The following is a 17,530-nucleotide window of genomic DNA, read 5'->3' on the forward strand; positions in this document are numbered from 1 at the left end:
GGCAAATTACATATTTTTACATAGTGACTGGCATTCCCATGTTCTATAGGGAGAGGTTAGTCTGCCTATATAGTTACTACCCAGTGTTTTTTTTTGCTTTTAACGTAAGAGTTAATCTTCCCTTTTCATCCAAATTAATGTAAACAAAATAATTGTTTAATATGCTGCTTTTCCATTCCTTATCTTAAATAATTGTTTTAAACATCTGAAGATAAATATAAGTTAAAGAGAAAGGACAAAAAAAAAAACCAAACAATTACTTGGGTACAAATTACCTCTCCTGTGGCATTGCATCAGTGGAAACCACTTAAAATTACTTTTGCTTTATAATTTAGGTGTGACGTGCTGTAAAACGAGTGTTGCATTGTTTTGAGAAAAAGTTTGCAAAAGCTGCACACAACCAGTAAACTACTTTTATTTACAAAAAAATATATACATTTTATCAAAACCTCACTGAAAACTTCACCTGGAAGGGAGAGTGACAACCAATTGTCGGTCCTTTGTCTGCATGGTGACACACCCCATCATTTTCAGGGTGATGTTCTCGTGTCCAGGTTACCAATGCAACCTGGAGGAGATGGGGAAAAAGACAAGAATGAGAAACCAAGAACCTATAGTTTATTCTAGGAGACACCTGTCCATTTGTTCCATCATTTGTCTTAATTGTGGAACAAAACAATGTGCCTCTTTCCACCCACTTGCAGCTCATTAGAGACCAAATTAAAAAAGACCCACCCCCTCCTTATAATTTAAGATTAGCTATATAAAGAAACGCATTGAGCTGATAAGATTAAAAAATGGCACACTGTACCATCTAAAAGTTACTCCATACATTGTTCAACACAGAGTGAAGACAGGTTGATTTACATACCTAGTTGGCTGGATGTGGATATCCTAAAGAGATATTTCAGACTCCTATCACAATCGACCCCAGGTAATCAACAGGGTCCTGATGTAGCCTACAAACAAACTGCTACGGCTATTTTGGCTGGGATAGCCTACTGGAATACGAGTAAGAACACCTAAATATAGGAATAATCAAAGATAAATATCAGCGCCCTCATGTCCACATATATTTGTATTCAAAATGTTAAAGAAAAAAAAAATTGTGAGCAATATCTAAAAAATAAATTTAAAAACAAGGTCACACCCTACAAAGCCTACATGCATTGGCTGTGGGTAGACAAACCATTTCACCCACCTGAGTATATTGGGAATAAACTTTGGGAATGATGCCATGTAACTAAAGATCAACAAGATGAAGTCTTATAAACCTGTGGATAAACTTGAGGAAGCCTGGTTAAATAAGTAAGATAACTAAGCTAAGTGGTGTAAAGTTTTATTTAAAATGAACATACATAAGCATACCAAAGCGTTTCAACAATGTTTCGTTCTCCAGACAAGAAAGTATACAATATACATTAGGTATTGCTACATGTAATGGAAACTGAACAATACTTAGACTGAGGCTATATAACTAAACGTGAGGAGTACAATACGGGAAAGGAAACAAGGAAGCTAGATCCTGTGGCATCAGGTTTCGCCTTTGCTGAATGACCAAAGTAATTATACAATTTGATAATATAACATGGCTATGGAAAACAGAAAACATGCTGTCTCATCCTCGTACATTGAAAATTTACACTAAATTGGCTTCAGAAAACAAATCGAATCCAACTGCTTAAAATTCAAATATTAAAATAATCAAGACTTATCAGCAAAACAATCCTACATCGAAATTTTTCATAAACAACGAATGAGCGCAAATTAAAAAGAAAAAGAAAAAAAGAAAATCCAACTCTAAACGACAACTGCACGCCAGTGGCGTGGGTACATAAAAAAAAGGGGGATCATATTAAGTGTAAATCTTCATTTTTGTGTGTCCTAGATGAACGGCAACCACCGCTGCTCGGTACTACCAGGTGTTCTGGGAAGTGACCTTCCTACCTGTTTGAGCTTTTGAGGTCTTCGTTATGATTAGGGGGTCTCTGTCTGTATCTCTGCCATGGTTGGGTTTCAAGGCAGACGCCCAGTGACTGAGTTTTTTGCGTCCAAATCCTGGCTGGGGAGGGGAACCTTGTGGCAGGGAATGGGGGTGGTTGTTTGCTATTGTGAAGAATCACTTTAGTAGCCTCCGCCGCCGTAGCCCCCACGGGGGTAGCCACCTCCGCCACCGCCTCTGGAGTAAGGAGCAGCGCTCCTCTGGCCGCCGAAAGGCCCCTTCATAGGACCGTAACCAGAAGAATGCTGGCCGTAGCCACTGCCAAAGTCGTTGTAGCCATTACCGCCACCATAGCCACTTCCCTGATCACCATAGCCACCCCCATAGGGCCCACCATATCCTCCGTAGCCGCCACAATTGTAGCCTCCGCCATTTCCGTAGTTGTAGTTTCCGCCATAATCCCTGCCACCGTAGCCATTTTGATTTCCCCTCATGCCTCTGACTGGTCTGCCTCTCTGCGACATCCCGGACCTGCTGGCTGCCTGCATCTCTTGTTTGGTCAGGGCTTTCTTCACCTCAACTTTGTGTCCATTGACCGTATGAAACTTGACCACAACCGCCTTGTCGGCCGCGTCGTGGTCGGTGAAGTATACGAAGCCGAAGCCCCGTTTCTTTCCGGTCTCCTTTTCCGAGATGACTTCGGCCTTCTCCACTTGGCCGTACTGGGAAAAGTAGTTGGAAAGATGGTCTTCTTCGATGTCGTCTTTAAGGCCACCGACGAAGATTTTCTTAACTTTAGCAAGAGCCTCGGGCTTGTTGGCGTCCTCTCTGGCGACGGCTCGCTTCACCTCGACTGCGTTGCCGTCGACGGTGTGCGGCCTAGCAGCCATGGCTGCGTCGGCCTCCTCCGGTGTGGAGTAGGTCACAAAGCCGAAGCAGCGAGAGCGCTGCAGCTGCTTGTTTACGACAACAACACAGTCGGTAAGCGTACCGTACTGCTCAAAATGTTTGCGCAGGCCATCGTCGTCGGTGTCCACGTTCAGCCCACCGACAAAAAGTTTGCAAAGCTGGTCACTCATTTTCGATAAATGGCAAGACTACCACGGTTATCCGAGTTCGACAATGCGCCTACCTCAAGATGGCGGCGGAAGAGGAAGGCACTTGTATTTATAGAGGACGCGCTGACGTCATAATATCTTACGTTTGACCACGCCTGGTCTGAGATACGTTTAATAAGCACCGTCGCGCGGTTGAAAAGCATCGAAAAATTGTTTAAGACAAAACACATTAAAATCTATAGAACGAGAGAAATGTGCCTCTCTTTTTACTGCAAAATGGTAATGCACTTTAGAATTGGTCCATTGTGATTTTTAAAAGTAAATAGTGTTTCGATGAACATGTCTTTTTAGTCAAGCACGAAAATTACACATAAAAATAAAATTCTATTTAAAAATACTTTACATATCTGGCCACAACTGTTTCAAAGTTCATAAATGCCAAAAACTAATGAAAGATTGATTCATTATCTGACGAGAAACAAATATTGACTTGTTTCCATTAAATCTTAAATATCCATTTATTCCGATGTAATTTAAAATAATCTGATGCAACATTTTTTGTTAAATTTAAGTCTACATTGCTTCACTAATTTTACAGTTTTGAAATCTAATCCTTTTGGAATTTTTTTTTTTTTTTTTTTAAATTAATGAAATGCTAATCAAGAATTTAGCAGGTTTGGCCTTTTCCTAAAACTGCAATTCTCTCAAAGAACCAAAGAATATATTAACCCCCGGTTTCAAAGAAAAATATAGACTGTACTAAATAATATTTATTATCTTAAACTGTTCCACCCCGAATGCCAGCTTCCTTAGAAAAAGTCAATTTAGTTTCAGGGTCATGACGACTCTTCGGGGGAATCAATGTAACAAGAATTACTACTTGTTTAACATATCACACCCACCTGAATGAACTTTATAGACCCACGTGAGCAGAACAGATACTACAAAAATCAAACACTGGACTCAAAGTTTCACTGAAAACTTTATGAGGCATATTGCTCATGAAACAATCCCCATTCCTATTCTACCAACACAAACACACATGATAGTCTCTGTCTTCACAGATACACTTCCAAATGATTGATGGACACAAATGAGGAGGCTTTTGGTATGTCAATTAAAGAAAAAAAAAATCTGCAAACTGCTCCAAGTTAAACCCCAAAATTGATTTTTTTTTTTTTTTTTGTTGGTTCTTTATGTAAGATTTAATAAATACTTGTGTTTCACAGTAGAGTGAATTCTTGCTCCATTTATCCACATCACAAGTTTTGCTCTAATAGGGCCCAATAGTGTTCTGCCACATTGGTCATTTAATAGGCCTCAAATGAAGGCTTCTGCACATAACTGCATGCAATACAGCTGTAAGAATTAACCTGGCAAAACACAACTTGGACATCATTGTGAAATAACAGTATTAGTATTAACTGAGAGTAAGGTAGCACGCAAAGGTAAATGGTTTATTCGTGAGTAAAAAAAGCACATCAGAGATGGTTGTCTTTTTGCAAAACTTAAGGTATTTTTATATTATAAGCTACCTAGTTATCAATATCACCTATTGTAAAACCAGACTCTTTCCAGAATTTATTAATTAGACCAGAGAAGCCAATTATCTGAGGATGCTACAGGTTTATAAAAACCCAAGAAAAACCTGCCCAGTAGACAAAGCATTTTTTTTCTTGCCATTAGTTGTCCCCAAAATGTCCTAATTTACACATAGGAATGATCAATTCTGAGTATTTACATTTGAAAAGGAGCCTATTGCAGCCAAAACCAGACTCATTTCCATAAATGGGGTACAAAATGAAGTAAATCATGTCGTTTAAAAGAGGTATGTCACAAATAAATCTCCAACAACCTCCAAAAATGGATTGTAAGGACAGATGATGTCAACAGCATGCAACACATAATGAGATGAAACCAGTCAGCCATGTTTGTTTTGCAAAAGGCCCAAATATCATGTGTTGGTCTGGTTAATACAGTGAGCACATCTTTCAGACACATTATTTAAGTAACAAAAAGATAACCACTTGTAAAAAGAAAAGTCAAAGTAACCTCAAGATTTTTATTTGTTGCAATAAAATCAAACATCTATCTAGCTGTGTTTCACCCCGTCGGTCTAGACTATTTGCCAAGAGTGAAGGCCTTTAAGATACTGCAAATGTTGATAGTCCATGTGCTTGAATGGATCTGATCAAACAACTTCTAGCCACATCTAAAACAGAGTCTGAAATAGGAAGAGCCCAGTTTTCTGTGGGGAAGAAATGGGAGGGTGGTGGGTAGATTTCATCATCTAGTGGAATGGGCGTGAGGGAGGTATTGAGGGCTTTTCAAGTCGGAGGGGGGACGGGCACTGGATCACAGTTTCACTGGTGGCTATGACTCGGCCTGGTCATAGGAGGATGGACGACAGGCCATATTTGATCTTGTTAACACTAAGAAGAACCATCTGAGTGATCACATGATGTAGACCTTCTCCGCCTGAGAGAAGTCAAAAACTTCTTTGGTTCTGGGACACACTACTTTGTCATCTTGGCGAATGGAAAGAAGAGACTGTAGGAGAAAAATAAGGAGAGAAAATTGTTTTTCATAATTTTGTCTTCAAAGGTGCACTGCACTTTGACAGTAAAAGGTGTTTCTTTATGACTGTCCAACTCAAAGTATACTCACATTATAGCCATAGACATATCCATTAGGCAACATCATGGGAGGGTTGTTTTCATTCATGACCTCCCCTGAGATCTTACAGACTAGTCTGGAATTGGCACAATGAGCCATAGGTAGAGGCTGGGCCAGTTTGTTAAGAGATTTACTGCACACTGGGCAGTCTGGGTTTTTGGAAGTACCATCCTCCTTGTAGCATTGTCTGAGAAGGGTGTCAAGGATCACAATTTCAGTCAACACGTTTCTGCTTGTATAATGCTGGAATGAAACAAACAGGTCACTCCACAAACAAACAGGTCAAAGTGAAAGTTATGTTAATTGTTTGAGAAATTGGTCAAAATATCGCCCAAACATTTTATTAAAAACTCAAAATATTGAATATTTATTCAAGTAAAAATATTTCTTGAAACCAGCTCATTTTCATGGCATTTGGAAATTTGAGACAGACAGCAGGAGCTTCATGGCTGGACAAAGGATACGGTGTCTTGATGGCTGACAGACCGGCCTGTAGGGTGATGGTGAAGACAGAGTTGTTTCCCAGCTGGTGCAGTCTGTAGTTGTCATATCGGAACTGCTGGATCAGCATCTTCCAGCGGGCTGGATCCAAAAGATCCTGATAGAGAGCAGAAATAACAAAAAACAAAGGCAAGAATTAAGGTCTTCCATTAAAATGGCTGCATCAACACTTAGGCTGGACCACTGGCAAAAAAAGAAAGCTGTTTTTTGTATTATTGTTGCATCGCTCACTATCAATATATTAAGAGCACAAACTGACCCTATTCAGAGTCAGTTTACTGAACACTAATATAATTGGACAATATAATTAACATATGCACATTAATAGTAAAAGATGAAAATAAAAAGTGGATAATTAATATATTAACAAAGTGTGATTTGTTCAATAATTAATTGTCCTACAATTATGTTAATGAAATCTTATGGTTTGACAACAATAAAACAAGAAAATAGTCTAAGTGATTAACTTTATAACAAAAGAAAGCCAGCTAGCAACAGATTAACAAAATACCTATTTAGCCATATGTATATTATCACATTACGAAAAGACCAGTGGAGTTACCTTATATGGGGAGATGTGTGTGTCTGATGGGAAGGCCAGCATACCCATCACCTGCCGAACTTCATCCAACTGCCCGCCTTCGGCTTGGCTGAAGTGCTTCCTTGCATGTCTGTTGCAAACACATTGACCCACAAACTCAGTCACTGTCTGCAAATATGAAACTGCAACTTCTTGTTGAATTGTAGTGTTTTGGTTGTTTGTGTTAAGTACCTGACTGCATCCATGCGCTTGTTTTGTCTGATGAGCTCAATGAACTCCTGGATTCTCAGACTAAACTCCAGACAACTCTGCCACAAAAAAAAAGACACAGACGTTGTTGTTATGTTGAAACTTCTGCACATTTTCTCTCCATGACCTGGAGAACAGACAGGAAAATCAATTTCAAGCAAATCTTGCCTCGGTAATTTGGTTTTGTAAGTACAAAGGGCTTTGAGCATTCAAAAATACTAAAGATGACCATTTCCAGCAGGGTAGACAAATGATAAAAGACATACAGATTATAAGACCATTATGTATTGCCTTCATTGTTACTGTTTTAGTGTTTATTAAGATAATGTCAGGATTTAAGATTAAAACTTTTTTTGCTCTTTTAGAAAGAAAATTCTTTCTAAGAATGTTTAGTCTAATTTATAAATTAGACTAAACATGAATCCATTAAATTCAGCAAGCAAAAACATGCCATACAGATTTGTTTTAATGAGTTCAACAATTAAAACACTGAGGTAATTATAACAATCAACAATCAGTGGAAAACAAAGAGGATGATGCCTAAAAACTATTTACCAAATGCAGGAATTGAAATACATTTGTATCTGTAATTTATCTGCAATCTGTAAACTGGCATTACTTTCTCACCATGTGGGACAAGACCTCTGAATAATAATAAAAAATTAAAATGAGGGCTCAACAAATAGGTAAACCAAAAATAAAATGACAAAACAAATAGAAACCATAGAAACACTCACTTAAGTGCTGACCTTAATCACTTGAACTCATATTTAAACTAACCTTCATCTTGCGCAAGCGGGACTTGTTGTCATGGCACCAAGCCAAGCAAGTGGCTGTCTCCTGCCTCTCTAGAGACTCCTCCACCTCCTTTGCTGTGAGGAACATCTCAATGTTGACCAGATCCTGAGAACACAATATATATGAGGCAGAAAATCATGAATCAGAAGAAAGAAATTTCAAAATTTGAACTATGCATGAAGCATGAGCTCAAACAAGCATGCAAAGTAACCATGCTTTGGTCATTTCAGGAACAACTAAATGTTCCATGACATATAAACGATACATGACACATAAATCCACAGCCTCCATTTCCAACTAACTTGTTACAACATTAAGAGGAGAGAACATTCACACAGAAACAATCACCTCTATACCACTCTGTCTGGCCAGTTTTACAGCTGTGTTGTAGTAGCCACAGCGAAGCAGATGCTCCACCATCATGCGATCCATGCGTTTCTTCTTCCATAGGTTGACCGAAGCCGGCTGGTCGCTACTGTGCTCCTTCAAGTGCTCGATGCGTCGTTTACACAGCTTGGCGCTCTCATCTTCTGCTTGAATTGATTCTGCAGCCTTTAAGAAATACAAATAGAAGTAATAAAAAACAGAATCTGCAGCATGTAAAACACTTAAATCAGTAGGTCTTATAACAGAGCAGGCACAGCAACACAACAAATCCAAATCCTTGATAAACACTTCTGTGGAACAGAGTTATATAACGGTGTTATCATGGAGAACATTTTGTATTCATTCATCCAAAACCCAAAAGTGCTTGGTGAACTTGAAACAACATATGCTTCTGTATTATGTCATCTTTACTTCTTATATTTCCTTTACCAAATGAAATACACTGATCACCCCCATTTAGCTTCTGTAGATCAGTCTGACCTTTTATGAGCAGAGACTGAAATCAGGGCTATCTCCTTCCTGTAAGAAGTTCTTATCTTCTCACTTTTGCATCTGAAAATTAGAACAGTGTGTCCTGCAAGATAAAAACCTCCATTTTTTTTTTTGGGCAGAAAGAACCTTGAAAAGGAAGATATAATCGTTCACTGGGACTTCATTTATTTATTCAGGTCATGCACTTGTTTGGTCTCTGTTCAAGCAAGCGGATGTACTTGGGAAGGATATATGCTCCTACAATACATACAAGTTGGTGTAGTTCACTTCCTACATAACTAAAAACAATGCCGACTTCCCCAAAAAACATATACACCCATGATAAAATCACACAAAGGTGTATAATTCTCTGAACAGGTTTGTTTTGATTACATGTTTAATGTAATTTCTGAAACCATTTCATGAAGAACTTGCCTAACAAACAACCCACCATGGCCCCAGTTTTACCATAACAAAAGAGCCACCGTCTCAGTGAGGCGCTTCTTTTCACAGTGAACAAAGTGTAGCTTTTGAGCCACAGCTGAAGCACGACCTTTGATGATAAGATGTGGCACGTTCATGGCATGTTAGGCGACAACTGATCACCCAAAAATTATTGCCTTTTTTTTTTTTTTTATGTAATCATCAATGGTAAATACTGGGCTCTTATTTTTCCTTTTGGCCACAATGATTAGAAAAATCAAAGAATAACGGTAGTGTTCTATAAAGGTTTAGTAGGTTTTCAACAAAGAAAATGTTATTTTAAAATAGTTAAGCACATAAATTTTTTCGGTGACGTTTACGTAGCTGTAGCTGCACACAAACTGTTTTCTTGGAGGTTTTCATATCCAAATGTCTGTGTAAACAATGAAACAGACTTGAGACTAAATTTTACCTAAATGACAAAAAATTTAAACATACTGAGGAAGCAGTACGGACAACCGAATATTACAGATACTTCAATGGCCTTACACAGGAGGGTGTTGTACAGAAGGTCTGTTACAGCCTTCCCTCACTTATCTGGCACTACTTTCAAGGTAGAAAACTGGGGAGGCATTTTAGAGACTAGGACATTATTAGTTCAAATACACAAGTGAGTTCTTGTAATGGAAAAGGTGTAGAAAGACAAAGGGCCATTTCAGCTACTTTTTAGCTACTCATGATCTGATCAGTATTTTTTTTTCTGAAGATATAAAATTATTTATATGATAATAAAGTGCAACTCTGCTTTCGTAACAGCTGTGCAGTAGAATGAAATCAGGTCAGAAAACATCTTCAATGCAAGCACTCTTTGCACTTTTTCTGCTAATATATTAACAGTTACTTGTATATTTTTGATGAAAACAACAAACATTGGGCCAGTTCCCAAATATGTTAGTATTCTCAGTCCAGTTTCATGTCTAACCAGAGCCAGGTGTTAAAAAATTTAAAACCAACAGCAACAACAATCAACCACAATAGAGCCCCTTCTAAACCATCTCAAACACAGCTGGCATGGCGTCACTGGACAGCAATGTTAGCTTTCTGATACCTTGTGTCATCTCTAAAATGGCAATTTTCTATCAAAGACAGAAAAGTTCAAATTTGACCTTGACAAAGCAGCGATGATGTGAGCAGTTAAACTGAAGCAAAGCAAACAGCAACAAACAGTCAAAACGAACAGAGCTTGAGTCTTGAACCTGAAATGGCCAGCTGTTCCAAACCTGGGTTCACCTGGGTTAATGACCAAGGCTTTGACTGTTCAGAGCCAGTGTCATTAAAAAGCCAAGTCCACACAGAGACAATTTTGAGGTGCACTTGCTTTAGATTTTTTTCTTTTTTTATTATGTGGATGTTTTATTCAAATGGAGGTAGTGTTTTGACAGTCCAAGAACACTAACCATGCACCCTTTTATTGAAACATTCCTGACAAAAACCACATGCAACAAGATTCTCCCTTATTTTGAAAGGTGGGGGATAAAGCTATATGTTTGTAATTCCCTTTAAGATGCACTTCATAACTTTTTAATTTTCCCACCGATGCCACCCCATATCTTTGGCTAATTCGACATCCATCTTGCATCCTATCTGTACTGTGAGCTTTCTCCAGCCAGCAGAAACCAGTCTCATCTAGTCTCTATTGCCTTTCTTTCTCTGACAATGTTGCATTTTTTTGCTGAATCAGTCATGGGGAGTGATCAGAACAGCCTGTGTGTTTTTATCCCTTTGCTAGTGCGTGAAGCGAAACTTGGCTGGAGCTTCATGCATACCGGATGAAAAAGTTGTATGATGATGTTGTTTCTCAGCCTTGGGACGCTGCTGGGCACTGTCGGCTCCACTAATTCACAACTGAAGTCACTGTCCCATCAAATGAGTCATTTTAAGTTCAGAAAGTTAAGTAATGTGTCTTTAGATTTGGTAATATCAAAGGAAAGGAGTCAGCCAGAATGCCTCATTTGTGGTGGGAGGGTTGCTGGGTTGCTAATGAAAGCATTAAACAATGTAGGGCAGGGGGCTCACAGCTTTTTGGTTTTTGTATGAAGGGGGTCCTTCAGGAAAAAAATGTTGGGAACCACTGTGCTCGGGTCAAACAACATCTAACCACTCATACCATCTCAATTTTAACCTTCCACAAAACATACATGAAGTTGTCCAACAATTTGAAAAGGCCATTTGTCCATGTGCCGCTCTCACCTTTCTCTTTAGGGCACTGAGTTTCTCCACCACTCCATCCAGCAGCGACACAACAGAATCGACCACCGGGAAGCTGCTCAGTGTCTTCTCCAGCTCTGCAACCACCATGGTGACGTGACTCGTCTCCCGGTCGATGTTCTTCTGAGCTGCTCTGAAACGTTTGTTCAGAGTCTCATATGGCACCTGAAAAGAAAATTTCATACAGTATGAACCTCTGTGAAAGAAAAAGGGAGAATGAAGCTCTGCACAGTTTTACAAACTAAATAAAATCCTGTTAAAGGTTTAATTTGTTTAGACTAGGAATGTGTAGTGAATCACCTACATATTTTGTCATCTAAATAGCCTTTTCTACTGCTATACATGTGATATAATCTATGTCTATCATTCGAAATCCACATAAAACACATAAGCAATACAGTTTCCAGGTCAGATATTTTCTAATATCTGCTGTCACCAACTATAATTAGGAATTCTACCATTCTGAGGGGATTTTCATTTGCAATTTACATCTAACCTGTAATGTTATAGCTGACTTGTATATCAAGATTCAAAGAAAATCCAGTTTTCTTTTTTAAATGGTAGTTTAGGACATATATATTTACATGTTATATTACATTACTTCAGATTACCTCTCTGCTCTAAAAAGCTTGCCCGTGTTTGATTTCCTTACCTTCTCTCAACTCAGTGATTTTATTAACCCGCTTGTTCAAATAAGGGTCGCGGGGAAGCTGGAGCCTTTCCCAGCAATCAACTTCTCTCAAATCCCCCTACCTATTTTTAATGTTATAACTTTGTTGTTACATATTTAGCAAATAACTCAAGAAACTCTTTGAAAAAGCTACTGAAACTCTTCCATTGAAGAGTAACCAGAGCAACCCTCCATGTTGAATGACTTTCTTGTCTTCACACATCTTTCTTTCTGCCTGCCAGGCTCAGACATTGGCAGCAGCACATTCAGTTCATTTGATGAGACTGAGCTATGAATGTAAACTAACTTTATCTCTGACTCACTGATCACTTACATGTAAATTAAGCCAAAACACAAAGACTGGCAACTGTTTGTGGTCATTTTATCAAATTAAGTTAGGCCTTTTAAAGGTAATGCAGCTGGTTATTGGTCTCTGTTTCACACTTGTTCCATTTTATCCAGTAACGGAAACAATAAATCATGTAAATGAAAACAAGTCTGTTGGGAATTAAGCTGCACTAAAATGTGCTGAATGAAAGCACAGAAAACAAGAGAGAAGCAAGAGATATTAATGGCTGACAATAACAGGAATCCAAACATTTATTACAAAATGCAATAACTAGGATATTAATAAGAAACATTTGTTAAAAGGCCACTGTGTATTGTGTATTATATAATCTTTGGCCCGTTTCACATAGTACGCATACAATGTTAAACCTTCCAACACTGGTAGACTTGATTAAAGGAGATGTTTCAAACATATATAGTTAATCTATGGTAAGATAACAATGAGCTATTTAAAACAAAGTTGAACAGAGTTTAATGACAGATTGCTGGCTTATACAAAAAGAATTATTGAAAAGTTTATATTTGCAGTATATATATATATATATATATATATATATATATATATATATATACATACATACACACACACACACACACACACACACACATACGTGAACACATGACGTGCAATTAATTTAATTTTCATTAAACCTCTCAGAGAAGCCATTTTAAGAAAAAAAAAAGAAGTTAAATACTTTTGTTTTTTTCCTATATTACTGGCTGTTATATCCTTTATAACATCATTTACCCCATGTTTAGAGACAGTTGACTGATGAGCCAGTCTGACATTTCATGAATATGATTTCTGGTTTTGATTTTTAAGAGTTTTTATTGAAAGAGACACAGAGGCCCATCCCACTTCTGGTAATTACTCATTAAAAACAAGAACAGTAAATGCACTGTTTAGGTCATTTATAGCAGGCCTCAAAAAGCAACATTATAGCACCACTAAGCAGGTTATTACCGACAGAAGAACCAATTAGCCAAATAGATAATTAGTCATTACACAAAGTCTAGCCTTTTCTGCATGTAAGTGTATAATTACTGTTACCTTGTTATTCAAGGATGCACTGATCTGACATCCACATTGGAATAATTTTCACAATATATTGCATTTTGTTGGAGATCCTCATTCCTCACTGTGTCAGACATCCCAGATACATTATTATTCTGCTCCACATGTAACCAACACAGTTTCAAACAGATGTAGACTTCCATTTGATGCCAATTATAACCATCATCCCTGTCTTAAAATGGTGCCCATCATTTCACTGCAGCAGACACATCCCCACAACCCGGCCATGCATTTAAACACGGACATATCTGAATGCAGCAGCTACACGAAACATCTTTTATATTAATCACGGCAACATTACACCATTAGTTTAAACATTAAAGCTATCGATGCATTGGGTACTTACAACCCTATTTAATACGACGACGCTGTCTGGTTGTCCGAGCCGGCTGAACGTGGAGCAGCACGGGCTTGTTTGAGCTCGTCTTTTAGCAGCGGTGTCGCAGTAACGTTATGTGGAAAGGAGGAACCGTGCGTGTGTGTGCGGCAGCAGGCTGTGATTGCTCTCACTGGCCATTTTGAAGTGCACAGAGGCAACAGCAGTCTGATGACACTGCGCTAACTCGCAGGACTGCTTCCTCGCTTGACAGCGTCGGACTCTTTTCCTCCCCCCGGCGATTTCCAGCGATATATCTCCCTTACAATTACAATTCACAACCAGACTTCGCGGATCGAGTAGGCTTTATGGGTTTTCCGGATACAAAGATGGCCAACATTTGTTTAACCACAGCAAAGCGAGCTAACGTTAGCAGGCCAATCACGTCTGCATGTCATTTCTTTGACGCCCTGCCCGGCTCCAGCAGCGAAGAGCAACCATGTTGTTTCAGGCTCCGACTGTCATGTTACCCACAACACAGATCACACCAGAACAAACAAGAACAGTTTTCTTGTTTTAAAAAAAAACACACACACACACACACACACACACACACACACACACACACACACACACACACACACACAACAGTGGCATAGCTTTAATATAAGTGAACACTAACTAGTGACAAACACTGACAACAGCCCTTTAAGTTAACTTTGTGTGTATTCTAACAACATACTGCAGATTCTCTAGTCAACAACAACTGGGCAACACTTAACACTTTTAGGTCTTCTGGCATGCTCAGCTTCACTAAAACAAACCAATCCAACCAGAGGAAAGTCAGCGAAAAAACCGCCGGACACTTTTGTGTTTCCAAATGCCAAATCTTGTCTTTATAAATCTACGTTAAATATACGCTAGCTAGCTGGCTAGGCTAGCTTAGCTAGCGGTAGCCTCCCTGTCAAGTTCGCTGTCCTCGCTATTCAAGGAACTACTAATCCACATATTACAGAAATAACACGGCAAGTATCATGCAATCTGACATCACGAACATTAAACCACCGATGTACACCAGTCTCCTTTTAGTTTACCTTAAGGGTGGGATATTCTTGGACTTTGAGAGCCATAGACAGTTGAGATGCTGTCTCTTGCACCGCCATCTTGGTTTTGTGGTTTTCTTGTGGTTGTTTGCGTTTTTTCTGTCAACTCCGAAAGGGCCGAGCGCTCACTACCGCCACCTGGTGGCATGGTGCCAGTACTGACTGACAGCGTCGACGGCTTTGTTTCACATTTAAATTCAATTAATTATCATAGCTGATTTCTAAATAGGTTAGTGTTAGTCATTGGATTGGCTATTCACTAATTTTAGTGGACAAGAAGACACGCATTAAACATAAAGCTATTTTTTAAAAAGAGAGGAAGAAAAAAAAAAAACATTAAAAAAAAAAAGGAAATCCAGACCTAAACCCCTTTAGCTGTTTGTTATTGGAAATAAAATGAAAGTACTACATTGCACTTTGATATTGCCACAATGGAAAAAGTGAGCAAACAAAATTATTTAATCCATCAGCCTGTTTTCTATTTATCCATGACTGTTGCATCTGATAATTCATTACAGGCAGAGATAAATTTAATCCTTAATGAGTTTTACTTGTTACATTTACATACAATAGAAACTCTGTCAAGAAGAACAGATAAATCCAGACTTCAGCAACAAGCCTTTACTCACAAATTACTCAGTAGTGATTATTTATTTCACACCCGATTCTATGTGAGGGCATCCTCATATAACATACTGAAAAAATTTTATGATTATTATTATTATTTAATATTATTGTTATTGGGTTTAATCATAAAGAAAAACAAAACAAAAATCACAGACCAGTGTGATGAAGTATTTATAACCTCACAAAGAACATAACATATTAAGATCATTAACAGCTTTAAATATAGACTGCACCAGTCTCTTGCTCACATTTCTTTTCCTGTGTAAGTGAGAGCACCCGCCCCCCAGATGCAGTTAACAAATTGCTATTGGCCAAAATTCATAGCTGGCCCCATCTGATTGGCTAGCAAGAATTGTGGTCACTTACAATTGGCTAACTATTTGCTGCATGGCCCACCCCCTCACAGTTTTGGAACAAAGTGGAACTGTGGACCCCATGGAGGAAAGTGATGCAAGCTGCGTCGTGTGTTTGGGCCTCTACTGCTGTATTGAGTACTTCCTGTAGCAGCGGCTGCGTTTTCACCTCAACACGGACTGTGCTAAAGGTTTTCTGACTGTTCCAAACTAAATTAAGTGGAAAATAACTGATAACTAAAAATAGTTTTTAAGACGAGCTTTAAAAGTGGTCAGTGAAAGGTCCTATTTAATATGCCAGATATTAAAAGTAAGATATTAAACGTTCAACAGAATAACCATTTGGTTAATTAGAAGAAGATTGTTAAAAATTAAAAATATTTTTTTAAGCTCAGAATATTTGTGCCCATGCAAACTCTGATGTTTAGTTAATTTCTTTTGGATCAATAGGGCTTTTCCTGCTGGATAAAACAAATGTGAAACTGAGAAATAGTCAGTATAACTTATAATAATATACTGTTATATTTTTATTTTATTTAATTTTTATCTCAAATTTTTGTTTCCCCGATGAACAAAAATATTATAATTTACTTCTTTTCTGATAATCAGTAAACTATCACAGCAATAATTGTTATTATGTTGGCAAATAAATTATTACTTCTGCTGCAACAATCTCAATTTCCAGATCAGATAGCTTGATTCTCATAAATATTCTGCCAGATTAATTGTTCAGATTAATTTCTGTCATTTTGCAATGTGATGCCTCTTACCTCATGTGATGCTGAAACTGCTGTCAGTTTACTTTGGCACATCATGGAGGCCTTTAGGCTAATTTACCCCATCCAAGGATGAGGTAAATAAGCCTAAAAATTTAGGATGAGATTCTGGTTTGTCCTTTATGAGATAAATAACCATATATCATTCTTAGATGGTCACTTCTTTATTGCATGAAGAGGCAGATGGGAGATGAAGGAGGGGAAAAAGCTAGAATAAAACCATATTTTGTTTATGTGGCAAATTATCCACATCTATAATCATTAATGATTGTTCATATTTTACTTAGATACTTATACTTATATCTTCTTATCTAAATATATATTATATTTATATCTTCTTATATTTTTCCTCTTCTACTTCTTCACCCCAGCCCTCTTCTCAGTTTCTCTGTTCTCCATTCTCTTCATTTTTGTGCCACTTATTTTTCCTCCTTGCCTTTCTCTTTTTCCCCGCCCTCCCACTTTTACACATGATTGTTACATTCTTCACGCCTGCATGAGCCCTCTCCGCCTACAGTAGATAAGATTGCTACTTTCTGGAGTATCTTCTCTCTCCTCTGTCGTGCATCAACATTGTTCTGCAGCTCTCACTGTTTGCATCCATAAATTCTCTTTGCTGCCTATGTGAGTTTTTATGTGCCTGCATGTGCATGTTTGCTGCCTTTGTGACGGGTGTATCTGTACCTCCAGCATATTTAGTTTTGTGTGTGTGAGAGAGCACATACAGGCATCCTTTGTTGTGTGTGTGTGTGTGTGCACATGGCTGTTTGTAGCAGCGTTATTCCACATCACGTGTATCTGTTTCAATGTGCATCGCAGTGCATTTGTTTTGCCTGGAACTGCTTGTGTGAGAGTGCATGGTTTGTGCTTGTATTGTTGAGCGTGTGTTGGCTTGTATTCTTGTAATTACTTGCGTGTGTGTGTTGGTGATAGCTCCAGGTCTAGTTG

The 17,530-nt window shown here is 38.3% G+C and overlaps 2 protein-coding genes across 5 annotated transcripts in view; both read right to left on the minus strand.

Annotated features, from left to right (window-relative positions):
* The window catches only part of LOC306763601 (heterogeneous nuclear ribonucleoprotein A0-like), a 3,448-nt gene extending 379 nt beyond the window's left edge, over window positions 1–3,069 (minus strand). Inside the window, exons 1-2 of one of the 3 annotated variants that reach the window (XM_079250451.1) lie at window positions 1,948–3,069; window positions 467–568 (exon numbers count right to left, since the gene is read on the minus strand). In XM_079250451.1, coding sequence (XP_079106577.1) covers window positions 2,125–3,021 — 897 coding nt within the window. In that variant the 5' untranslated portion in view covers window positions 3,022–3,069 and the 3' untranslated portion in view covers window positions 467–568; window positions 1,948–2,124. Of the gene's footprint in view, window positions 1–393; window positions 569–871 lie in introns of those variants that run through there. The other 2 variants (XM_079250449.1, XM_079250450.1) reach the window with 2 other exon arrangements.
* Window positions 3,070–4,001: 932 nt separating this feature from the next.
* Window positions 4,002–17,520, minus strand: maea (macrophage erythroblast attacher, E3 ubiquitin ligase). Of its 2 annotated transcripts, none has more exons than XM_079249650.1 (9): window positions 17,493–17,520; window positions 11,297–11,479; window positions 8,114–8,317; window positions 7,748–7,870; window positions 6,950–7,026; window positions 6,740–6,848; window positions 6,141–6,274; window positions 5,668–5,863; window positions 4,002–5,550 (listed from the first exon to the last, which is right to left on the minus strand). In XM_079249650.1, the coding sequence occupies exons 2-9, from the start codon at window positions 11,402–11,404 to the stop codon at window positions 5,455–5,457; spliced, it is 1,047 nt and encodes a 348-aa protein (XP_079105776.1). In that variant the 5' UTR covers window positions 11,405–11,479; window positions 17,493–17,520; the 3' UTR covers window positions 4,002–5,454. The 2 variants fall into 2 exon arrangements, with proteins under 2 accessions (XP_079105776.1, XP_079105777.1); XM_079249651.1 differs by lacking the exon at window positions 17,493–17,520 and adding an exon at window positions 14,818–14,919.
* Window positions 17,521–17,530: the final 10 nt, after the last annotated feature.

The sequence above is a fragment of the Telmatherina bonti genome (genome assembly GCF_933228915.1).
Source record: "Telmatherina bonti genome assembly, chromosome: 12".
NCBI lineage: Eukaryota > Metazoa > Chordata > Actinopteri > Atheriniformes > Telmatherinidae > Telmatherina > Telmatherina bonti.